We start from the raw sequence: 12,344 nt of genomic DNA, 5'->3' as shown, positions 1-12,344 counted from the left end.
AGCTAGGTCATTTTGGATTGGGACCCAGCTCTGATAAATGAGATTTATTAGTGGAAGGTAGTTACAGTATCTACCAAAAGAGAGTAAATCCCTCACATTTCTGCAAAAAAAATATTATATACTTTCATAGGAGAGCACCATAAAAAAATACAACTTGGATATAATTTGGAGTAGTCAGTGTAGAACAGGGGTCAGCAATAGGCGGCTCGTAAGCATTAAAACATCTGGCCCATGAGGTTTTTGGAATTATAGTGAACGATCATGAAAAAAAAATTAATACTTCTTGAGCGAGCTTTTGTTTACATACCTCCCCTGTCTCTCTGTCGCACTCTGCGTGACTTTAGTTTCCGTCCGCTCTCGGGCTCCCTATCTACTTATAAGGGCGTTTTTTTCCAGGTCGTGTCCCAATTCACTAGCTTTGGCAGTGATAGTGTATTGGACCGTGACCCTGGTGACACGGGTTCGATTCTACAGGAGGAGCAGTGTGTTTACTTATTTATATATTCCTTTCTTCTTGGGTTTACATGCTTTGAGATCAACTGTTCTGCAGTTGGGTTCAACAACCCTCTGGGCTGGAGAGCTACTAGTCTGTAGCACTCACCAAACAGAAGGAGAAACTCATCAACTGGTTTGGACCATAGAAACGAATTACAGGCATGAAATCCAGACTTAAACCCAGTTGAGCATCTGTGGGGCATCCTCAAATGAAAGGTAGAGGAGTGCAAGGTATCTATCTAACATCCACCAGCTCTGTGATGTCACCATGGAGGAGTGAAAGAGAAATTCCAGTAGCATCCTGTGCAGCTTTGGTGAATTTCATGTTCACTGTACTCTGTACACTGTACTGTACTCACTTGTGTCACCAGCTATTTAGATATGATTGTATGTGTGTTGAGATATTTTCAGAGGACAGTAATCTATACTGATATACAAGCTGCACACTGACTACTCTAATTTATATCCACGTTTCATTTTTTTATAGCATTGCTCCATGAAAAGATATAATAAGATATCTGCAGAAATGTGACGGGTGTACACACTTCTGGGAGATACTGTATATATACAGTCAGGATGATGTAAATATACAGACAGCCCTGTTTAGATAAATCAAAAACACATCCTCTGCAGCAGTGGATTTCAGCCTGTGGGCTGTGGCCCCCTAGTGGTTTGCATTGGGACTACAAGGGGGGCTGTTGGCCAAAGATCAATTTTTTTTATGTTTTGGAGGGAGGATAAACACTGGCCAACCTGCTCAAGGCAATGTGAATTACTGAGAATAAGTAATAGAAGGCATTACCACCCACAGTGGACAATGAGTGCAGTGGGTGGTAATGATTGTGACCGGCAGTGTCTGGCTAGAATTATCCATGCAAACAGACCTGCGACATCCACAATCAATACAGGAGACATTACCCACATATCCCACAGGTCAGTGCAGCATCCATTAGCTACCACTGAAGATGGCAAAAGTCATGGAACACAATACAAGTTCCTGTCCAATGACTCAGCCTCAGTTCCATAATGGAGTCATTACCTGGAGTCCACAATATGTACAAAATACCACATTTGCAAATATACGGCTACAGTTAGGTTCAATAAATTCTGAAAAATTAAGTTCTAAAAATTCTTAAATTTTAACTTCTAAAAAATCCTGGTCACACTGCATTCCAGCATTAAAATCATATCCAATCTGTTAAACACCGAATATCCAGAAAACATGGGTCTTGCAGCAAGACAATGACCCTAAGCACTCAAGATCTACTATCAAATTTAATGCTTTGGAATGGGGCCATTAAAGTCCTGTTCTTAATCCAACAGAGATGGTGAAACAGAGGTAGGGGCTACATTCTTCCGAACCGATGTGCAGTTAATTCTGCACAAGGGGGTCACACATGATACTGATATAGGGCTGAACAATACTGGAAAAAAGTGTAAATATTTTCTTGTTCTGTAATATATGATAAACGACTAAAAAATCCAGACATTTTTGCATAATTTTGCCAGTCAATATCAATGACTTTACATGTCTAAACATTAAAAATGCAGTCTGTGCGTCAATCATTGAAGTAACAGTAATTATGTATTATGATGTAATCCTTAATCTGATAGACAGTATCATGCAAAATGAGAACAGGGTGAGCAAAAAGTTTAGAAAAATGTAATTAGATACATTAGAAACATTGCATGTCCTGCGATGTGATCATTGCACATATTTAAATTGTCATATCAATGCAAAAAATAATAATATACTGTGCAAACAATATACTGAAAGCAAAGATTCACATACTTTTGCCACACACAGATATGTCAGATAAGTCTCTTTTGTCTCTTTTGATTGATTGGCTTGGCTTTGTAGCCAATCAAATGTTTGCATAAGCTGAAGCAAATTATACTGGATTTATAAAATTTCAGGCACCACTGTAAGCCATTATGCACACTGTACTTTTCTAAGAACCCCCCCCCCCCTTCAAATATTTTGTTACAGTAATGGCAACCGATGGCCACTGAATATTTTTGATCAGTCTTTGAGGTGGGGAAATTCTGGATTGACAAACGTCTCCTTAAATAGGTGGCGAGAATTTAACACTGTCAATCAAGCGCTTTTGGATACGCCTGACTGTGCAGAAGAGCCAAAACCAATCCGTTTCCAGTAAGCTCAGTTCAGCAGCAGATGTAGATGTCGGTGCAGAACTGGAGAAGGCTGGAACAGAGACTGATATAGCTCTGACCTATGAATGGCTCAGCCGGCAGCTTCCCACAGTCAGCACTTGATCTCCTCCACTGCTACGGCGTTAATGGCCTGCAAAATGTGTCACTCCAAAGTGAAATCTCCCATTACAAGATCCAGGAACTTCAAACGCCTGAATGTGTTTCCTACTCACTCTTTGGTGTGGAAATAGAACTGCTGCTGTGAGAGATACGGTACTAAAATAATATTACGAGCATATGACAAAATATTGATTAAAAAAAATATATTTTAAGAATGTACTACTGCGAAAAAAAAAAATAATAAGTTTTGTTTAGTATAATAATATTTCATATATTCAGTAAAAACAAAAAACATATGAAAATTCGTCTGATTTTGTATAAAATATAATAGTGTAACAAAACAAAAAATGTACCATACCATAATAATAAAGTGCAGATATCTAAATGTGTTTCCTACTAATTCTTTGCTGTGGAAATAGAACTGCTGCTGTGAGCGATACGGTACTAAAATAATATTGCGAGTATATGACAAAATATTGATTTTTAAAAATAACTTTTACGAATGTACTACTGCAACAAAAAAAATAATATGTTTTGTCTAGTATAATAATATTTCATATATTCAGTCAAATAAAATATATCAAAATTCGTCTGATTTTGTATAAAATATAATAGTGTAATACAATAAAAAATGTTCCATACCATAATGATAAAGTGCAGAATATATAGTGCATGGATATAAATTCTATACAAACAATTGAAAGTAAATAAAGTAAACAGTAAAACAAATACAAAGCAGACAGCTTTCAAGAATACTGCTATTATTCTATTATTTTTTTATCATAAAAAAAAAGTTTGCGATATTATTGTGTATAATATGAAAAGACACACCTCTAAGAACTGCTGGCTCTATCTGCACCACAAAAATAAAATTAACCTGAATACTGATTCACACCAATGCTCTGCTTAGTGGACTGCATGGAGAGTACAGAAAGTTATTTTAACTATTTTAACAAATAAGCAGGTGTATCAACCCTTTTGTCCGTAAAGTTTATTACTAATGACTATTGGCATTGTAAAAACAGCATTTTTGAACACTGTGTTAGTTTCATAAACAAATGACCCATTGACTCTAACCATATTAGGTACATAGGTATTGTATAAAGCAGCTGAGCATAGATACACTTCGAGCCAAGATACTCAGTCAACATACTCAGTCTCAGCATCTACAGCATAACACACCTGGTCAGTACAGTGGTGTAGGCCCTGCTGTCCATCTTACTGGCCAGAAACAGGGCATGGCCCCAAAGTCCACTCTTCATGGCCGACTCCAAAGCCTCCTACAAAAGTGAGTGATAGTTTAGATCCAAGTGAAATCCATAAATAACAGTTTGATTAAATTATTTACAGTATATACAATAAAGTACAATAAAAATCCAATCATTCATTAACTGTTTGCATTGGCACTGCCTTTAAACTTTAAACAATAAAGAAAGATATAAAAAAAAATACTTGGACAGAGGAAAAATGTAAATGTAGAATGTATAAACAATTTTTTACATTTTTGTTTAACCCCTTGAAGCAAAGCAGAAAGTTCAATAACACTACATTTACATTTTTGTAACTCACTTATGTGATGTACAGCTGCAAAATGACAAGAACTGTTTCATGGTCCTATTACTAATGTATCATTCGACTGCAAAAAATAGTAAATCAGTTTTTCTCACACTAAATAAGTCACTAAATAAAATCACTGGCTTTATAAGCATGGATGTGGCTTTTCCATTTCCATCCATTTTATAGAAATAAAGTTATAACTTCTCCCAGAACAAGTGTCTCAGACTGCCTTCACTTAGTTCAGAGTGCAACCTAAAGGACCAGAAGCATTTTGGGTATTAAGTGTAATGCTTTAAAGATTTACTAAACCCCTAAACCATATTTTATCCATTAATACCTGAATGTGTTTCTTTGAAGTAATGAAACACACCAGTCCTTACCTTTAAAAAATGCTTTTATTGTGGTAACTTCCACCTTTGCAGCGCCCTCTCAAGTTCAACTGTGCTATAGGCGTATATGATGTGTCTGTGTACTTTGCTATGCATACACATCAGTCAATCAATAATACCTCCCCCCTGCTGACTTCCAACCATCTGCGTCTCACTGCTATCAGAAACACACTGCTGCTGCTGCAGCTCAGCCAATGAGCTCTCCTTCCTGCCCCGCCTCTAAACCCATAAATCATCCAGTGTCCCTCCCAAACAACTCCTCCCATTTTTTAGCCTTTTATAAATTTAAGATGAGGGAGGAGTCAGCAAAAATCAGAGGGTTTTGTTCCCCTTTATAGTGAAAGTGCAGTTAATGTTTGGAATGTAATTGATTGAAAAATGGGCATGACTCATGTCACTGAAACATATGGGGATGGGTGGAGCCAGACAACAGAAGTGCTAGACCTGTGATGGCGTCACTTTGAGAACACAGTGCATTTTTTTAGTTAAGACACAGCACAGACAGAGGGCTGACCTTTTTCCTGCCGGCGAGCAGGAGTCTGGTGTAGTTTTGGAGGTTTTGTTCAGAGGCTTGTTCCTCAGTGAGAGGGTTTCCGGTCAGCAGGTCTGCAGTGTTCAGGCTGTCCGTCTCTGGAGTCGGAGATCCACTCAGATCAATCAGACTCCCGACATCAGTCTGCTCACTGTCCCCCTCACACGCTCCTATAGACCGCCGGCCTCGCACCAGCAGCTCCGCTATATCAGAACCCACGATTCTCTGCACACAAAGACACACAAGATTATTATTATTATATACTGTGACAATATGAAATCAGATATGCAGTGTAAACTATATGGACAAAAGTATTGGGACACCAGCTTATTCATATTTTTTTTCTGAAATCAAAGGTATTAAGGTATTGAGCTACTGTTTTCACTGTCCAGGGAAGGCTTTTCCAAAAGTATTGAATGAAGCACCATAGCAATAGAGAGCACAGCTCGACTGCTCCACAACTTAATGGTTTGGGAGGGGGGTTTAGTTCCAACCCTGCAATGTGATTGGCTGAGAGGTGTTCTATGAGTGCCAATATCAGCTGATAATGCACTGTAACCGAAGCTCTCCATGTATTACTTTGCCACATACAGGTAACCTAGCAACGATGCAGCGCTTACAAGCCAAACAGCACAGCTACAAACATAGCAGCAATGGAACAATTTTAACTCGCGGAGTGTTTATAACCAAACAGATAGTATTTTCTCTTCCACTTTAACTCAAAATCTTTTAATAAGCAGTGCCAATATTACATGTTATAGCACTCCCTCTTGTGTATTTTTGCTTAAATATATTAAAAAATCGTTCCTGGACAGTGGAGACAGTTACAACAAAAGCGGAAAAACTCTTTAAAACACCCCTAATTTCAGAGAAACAATGAATATACATGTGTCCCAAAATTCTGTCCATAGTGTAAATAGTGTAGCAAGGATGCTTACACTATTAACTTATCCACCATATTGGACAGTATATTACCATCTGTGTTGGATCATTCACCGATTAACGGGCCAGCACATTTATATTTATATCAGCTGGGGCGTAAAGTAGCCTGGCAAGATTATACCTGACCGCTCTCACCCCAGGCCTCTGCTCTTTCACCTGCTTACACGAGTTTACTATGAAAACCATTAGAAACTCGTCTCGTGCCCCATAGAAGCTAAGGAATGCTACAGAGCTGAAGGTGGGTGGGGTCTCCTGCATTGAATGTGGATGTAATTTATAACAGAATTGCTTGTCTGTCTGCACAGACAGTCTGCTTTTAAACATATTCACGCAATTTGTTGTTTATTAGAGTTGTCATATACACTGTAAAGAGAAATGTATTAGGACACATAAATCTATATTCATTTGTGTGGAGTCAGTCCCCCTGTGCAGATCTAACAGCAGGTGTGGAAGACTGCATGGCTAGGTGCAGTCTTTTATACACCTTTGGCAACAGGACTAAATGAAAATGTAAAATTAAAGTGATGTTGTAAAATTGACAAAACACAATTATGGCTGCTTTTAGACACAAAAAACACCCAAATACAAAATATGGATTATAAAGCAGAATGGTTCTCAAATCACAGGTGGTACATGAAGTATCCCAAGGTGATACAAATGTGTTACTTATTGCATAGTGTCGCTGTCCAATGAAAAACAAGTGTCTCCATTTTTGTTGTTTTTTTAGTTTACTACATAATTTGAACAGACAAACTGTCTCTTACACTGTGCCAAAGTTTCCTGATAAATGGACCAATAGAATTACTTTAAAATGACCTGAAATAAACTCTTTTTACGTTGACTTCTACTAAAAGTGTAGATTTTTTTTCTCTCTCTTGTAAAGAAGCTCATTTGGAAATACTTGTTTTTCATTGGACAGCAATGATATACAAATATATTAATGACTAAAAATCGATCTTCCAGTTTTAGACTAGTTTTCATGTGTAATTTTCAGAACATGAGATTTGTTTGTGTTTATGTTTAAACCCACACTTTCACTTTCCTCACTTTCAAAACTATAGTATTATCATTTTTAAAATAATACCACCTATTAGCCCATCATTAATTCATTTGGGTAAACAAATTAGGGCAAAGTTGTCGGGTGAACTTTGCCAGCTCCAGGACATTAATATCAGCAGGGTCGTTCAGTACACTGGCAAGATTATACCTGGCCACCCTCACCCCAGCCATCACCTCCTCCAGCCACTTCTCTGGTTCTACTATCAGTGACAGGTTAGCTCAACAGATTTTTTCCTAGAGCTGTGGCACTCAACTAAGGCAGTTTGCACCTTTCACTTATAGAACCAAGTAAAACAGATTTTTGATTTTTAAAATACCTTACTGTGGTCCAGAACCCCACTATATGGCATAATTGTACCTTTACCCAATTACAAAAATATTCATATAATTCTGTAACAATATTTAAAAAGCACCAAATGTAAGGGTGGAGAAAGTAGCATTGTGTCCCATGACACTTCTAGTCCCATGGAAACTAAAGAGCGCTGTACTGTCCTGTCCTGTCCTGTGGGATACGCAGGTGAGACCTTAACTGAGCCTGCACTCAATGTGGATATTTAGACCTTACAGGCTCAAATCATCATCATATCAGCATTTATTTATGGAATAAATATATTATATTGGGACACCTATACCTCACACCTACGGAAGCTATTATGCCATTCCATTCTAAACCCATAGACATTAGTCAGGAGTCGCTCCCCCTTGTGGGTATAAAATAAAATCCAATTATAATTTAGCTAAATTCAACTCATTTAATTAATTTGGGTAAACATTAAATCAAAGTTTAAAGTTTAATGCAGTTTGACCCCACTGAGAACTTACCCCATTCTGTCTGCACAGCAATACCAACACCTGCCACAGAAGGGCAGCAGTGGCTGCATCTGCCAGAGTTTTATCCTTCAGACACTCATCAGCCATCTGAAGGGCGAAGTTGATGACATCCACCTTATGCAAATCCTCCCTAAACAAAAAAACAATTTGAGGTGAGAGAGAGACCATTTTTTTCAGGCAATGGAAAAAAAATCATTCTTATATTTGCTTTAAATAGATTAAAGCTACATTAATATAAACACAAGCAGTTCTGTAAAGTCAATAATGATTTTGTATCAGGATTATATACAATTGAGCCCTTTTAACAAATAAACATATATTAAGAATTTTATCCTAAGACATCTGTTATTTTATTTTTTTGTACTATTGTAATTAATTTTTTATTTGTATATTACAAATCCATCATTAATGAACAAACAGAAGTTTAAAGAAACCACATTTTAGTTTTTTTAATGTTAAAAAGTTGTCCATCCAATTATATAAAAAAAATAATAATACATTTCTTCAAAAAAGGAGTAATGGTTGATATATGGTTATTCATTGGAAGGGTACTACTACTAGTTATTATTTTAGGTCATTTTTTAACATAATTCATATACCAATTTTCTTCCCAAATTACACTTGCATGGCTCTAAACAAGCAAAAGGCATGAACTAATTATCTTAATTAATCATGCAGTGTGTCCTCACCTTGCCAACGGTCCAGGGAAATCTCTCATATCCTGATGCTCTCGTGTATCACTCAATATAACCTGACAAACAAATATGTACAATTTATTCACTGTCTTGTTCATTCTATACACTGTCTATACAGTATAACATGCCAAAAGTCATAGGACAGCATTACAGTATGTCAACTGAGTATGAGGTGCACTTCTTAAATTGTGTGGGTATTTAACTTTCCTCGACACACAGGATTATGTCTGTACCTGACACATATCCTACAGATCAGTGCAGTGTTCTTTAGCTTCTTTAGCAACACATGTTGTGACATTTGGTATGCCAGTGTATAAACTAGCATCAGCATCTCAGTAAAAACAATAACATAAAAGCAGTGTTAAGGGATATAAGCACTTATTTATTCCAGTGATTGCATCCTGATTTTTGTACAATACCTCCAGACTGTGGAGCTCCACCTGAGCAGGTTCACCATGAGAGGGCAGAGTCGGACTGACCCTGACCAGCTGCCCTGCAGGCCCAAAGCTCACTGCAACATGAGGAATGCAGAACTTCAGCGGAGCGACCGCTTTTGGCTCAGCCTCAGGTTCTAACGTTAGAAAAAATACATAATTATCACCATATCTTATAATTTAATGCCCCCAAAGTCTTAGACAAATCCGTTTACTTGACGACCATCTTTGAACATGGCCGGGCATGACTTATAGCCACTTATACAAGTACAACCTCCTATCTCTTTGGCAGAAGACACCAAAATATATTTTTGTACAATATATTATATAAACCTCATGAACAGTTTTTAGAATTTGACTCGATAACGCACCAAAAAAGTAATTTTTCAGCTTTTTGTGGCTACTGCACCTGCGCAAATCTCCACACTAAGATGCCCCACATGAACGATGGCTATGCTCCACCCACAGTATAAGCAGCAAACTGATTGGCTCTTTTTGTTGGTCTCCTCATTACTAAAGTCTCTGCTAACATTAATGCAACATCAGTGGACAGCTGAAATATTCAAGTTTTCTGAACTACTGACTTTTTGAACTGAATTACTGAAATAAAGTAACTTTTCACTGATATATTTTTTTTAAGATGCACCTAAACACAGTACATCTAAACAGAATTCACACAACTTTTGCACCAAGGAAAATAATAAAAGCAGTGAGGAGTAAAAATATTAGGACTAATGTCTCTTTACCAATAATACTAGAAGGCGATCAGGGCTAAAGTCTCTTAAAGCGTCTCTAAATAATGCATATTAATGCCAGGTGTGAATATGCTCTTGGACAGACGCACCACTTTGGGCCAGACAAAGTTAGTTTGAAACTAACTAGAGTTAACTAAGGGCTAGAGATTTTGCACACAAAAAAAATATGTAGAAATATATAAAAACTGCCCTTGTGAAAAAAGTGCATTTAAATATATTTAAAGTATACTTAACATTAAAAAGTACACACCTTTAGCATTAATTAATTTAGCATAGTTTAATAAGTACTAAAATACATACTAAATGTACTATTTAAGTATATTTCAATTGTAATTAAGCTATATTTAAATACAACATAAAAGCATTAGGTTGTGTTTTTGAGTGCTTTTTTTTCGTACAGATTCTACCTGAGCGAAATGCAGGTGCAGCGTCAGGCTGCTCCGCCCCGTTCATGTACTGGCTGAGCTCGTAGCTGCTGGACGACAGGCCGGACGCTTTAGAACTGGCCAGGGTTCCAGGTTCACACGCCTGCAGGTAAAACAGCAAGAGCAGTGTGAGCTGAACACTGAAGCAGAAAGAGATGCAGGATGCTTTACTTTGCTTTGGTTTATAACAGTGCTGCACAATATATCAGTTCAGCATCAGCATTGCAATGTATGCATGCACAGTAGTCACATTGCAGGGCATGCAATGTCACATGTAATTGTTAAAAATGTTCATGATATATTTACCTGAGGTAATGCTGGGTAAAATGGTGTTAAAATAATATAATAATTAATTTATTTTTTTTAGCTTGCTTATTTTAATGAAAAATGCACAGTGCATGACATTTTCTTGGAACAAGCAACATAGTACATAAACACACACACACACACACACACACACACACAAATACAGCAAAAATGTAAATCTTAGCAATCTTAGTTAATCTTGTCAAAAATATGACATTTCACTTTTTGCATTGTTTTCAGAATTGTATACAAATATTTGACTTAATTAAACCTTTTTTTGTTTTAGACAGTTTAATCTATTGAAAGTGCCTTGTTGCATTGGTAAAATTTAAATCATTTAAGCAAAATAAAAAAATCTGCCAATACAATAAGACACTTTTAGTAAATTTAATCACTTAGAACAAGTACAAGGAAGTTAGAAATAAGTCTTTTTATCAATTTAACAATCTCAAAATGAGAAACATTAGATATTTAGACTATATTTTGGAAGATTTCACTTGCTAAAATAATTGTTTGCAGTGCAAAGTGGGGAACACACTGATTTGTTGATTTTATTATTATTATTATTTTTATTACAGGGGCTCTTTGCAGTAAGATTGGATGCAGCTAACCTCCCCAGCTCCATTTCCATTGGCCATGCTTTCTCTGCGTTCCCTCACGCCCCCATCATACTGAGCGCTGTCTCTTCTGGGAGCATACCTGAGAGACAATAATCAGAGATAAATTAAAAATCTCACCGTATTCAAATATTAATGTCTTAAAAAGCATTATATTGTGCAAAAATGTGTGTATTGTCTGTGTCGATATATTATAGAACAATAAAATTACTACCACTACCATTCTGCCAGTTAAAAAGCCACTAAACCCTAAACCACATTTCTTTTTCTATTAATAGACTAAATGTGTTCCTTTGAGGTAATGAAACATACCAGTCCTGCTTAAAATAAAAAAAACATTTCCTAACCTTTAAAAAACACTTTTACTGTGGTAATTTCCGCCTTAGTAGTGCCTTTTTAGGCACTATGCTGACGTCCAATCATCTGCACTTCACCACTATCGGAGGCCAGGTCAGCTCCGCCAATCAGCTCTCCCTCCTGCCCCGCCCCTAAACCCATACATCATCCAGTGCCCTTCCCAAACTACCCCTCCCATCTTTTTGCCTTTTTTTATATTTGAGCTGAGTGTGGAGTCAGCTAAAATCAGGGAGTTTAGTGCCCCTTTAAAAGAGAAAAAGAGGAGATGGAAGATTAATAGAGATGCTGTGGGAGTTAATAAAGGATGTACTGACCCCTGCTGGTCTGTATATGTAGCTGCTGTCCATTCCTGCTCGTGCCCCCTGCCCTGATGCCCATCTGATCTCCAGCCTTCCTGCCCTGGCCATCCACTCGCATCTGAAATAAACCCATGAGAGATTATTTAGCTGGAATTTGGCCTGTTCACTGTTAATTTAACTCTAAAGAGAGGTGGATGATATGACAATACGATACAATACGATGCCTTCCTCTGTGTACTGTGGTAGGGGTGGAACGATTCCCCTTTTCATATCAGATACTGATATATAATTTTTCAATCTGGCGATACTAATTTTAAAAATCAGATCATTTTTGCTTATATGATATATCTATTAATTTATTTATTTGTTTGCTTATT

At 37.0% G+C, this 12,344-nt stretch overlaps 1 protein-coding gene across 4 annotated transcripts in view; it reads right to left on the bottom strand.

Moving 5' to 3' along the window:
- sec16b (SEC16 homolog B, endoplasmic reticulum export factor) overlaps positions 1–12,344 on the bottom strand; it is a 31,188-nt gene that overhangs the window by 15,295 nt on the left and 3,549 nt on the right. For all 4 annotated transcript variants that reach the window (XM_049479534.1, XM_049479536.1, XM_049479537.1 and 1 more), the window contains 8 exons: positions 11,983–12,085; positions 11,306–11,393; positions 10,371–10,491; positions 9,194–9,345; positions 8,769–8,830; positions 8,071–8,209; positions 5,230–5,472; positions 3,952–4,049 (listed from right to left, as the gene is read on the bottom strand). In XM_049479534.1, the coding sequence (XP_049335491.1) occupies positions 3,952–4,049; positions 5,230–5,472; positions 8,071–8,209; positions 8,769–8,830; positions 9,194–9,345; positions 10,371–10,491; positions 11,306–11,393; positions 11,983–12,085 (1,006 nt within the window). The remainder of the gene's footprint in view (positions 1–3,951; positions 4,050–5,229; positions 5,473–8,070; positions 8,210–8,768; positions 8,831–9,193; positions 9,346–10,370; positions 10,492–11,305; positions 11,394–11,982; positions 12,086–12,344) is intronic.

This window comes from Astyanax mexicanus, chromosome 5, assembly GCF_023375975.1.
Source record: "Astyanax mexicanus isolate ESR-SI-001 chromosome 5, AstMex3_surface, whole genome shotgun sequence".
In the NCBI taxonomy this organism is placed as follows: Eukaryota; Metazoa; Chordata; class Actinopteri; order Characiformes; family Acestrorhamphidae; genus Astyanax; species Astyanax mexicanus.
The sequence above is the reverse complement of the archived record's forward strand: the minus strand, read 5'-3'. Positions and strand labels throughout refer to the sequence as shown.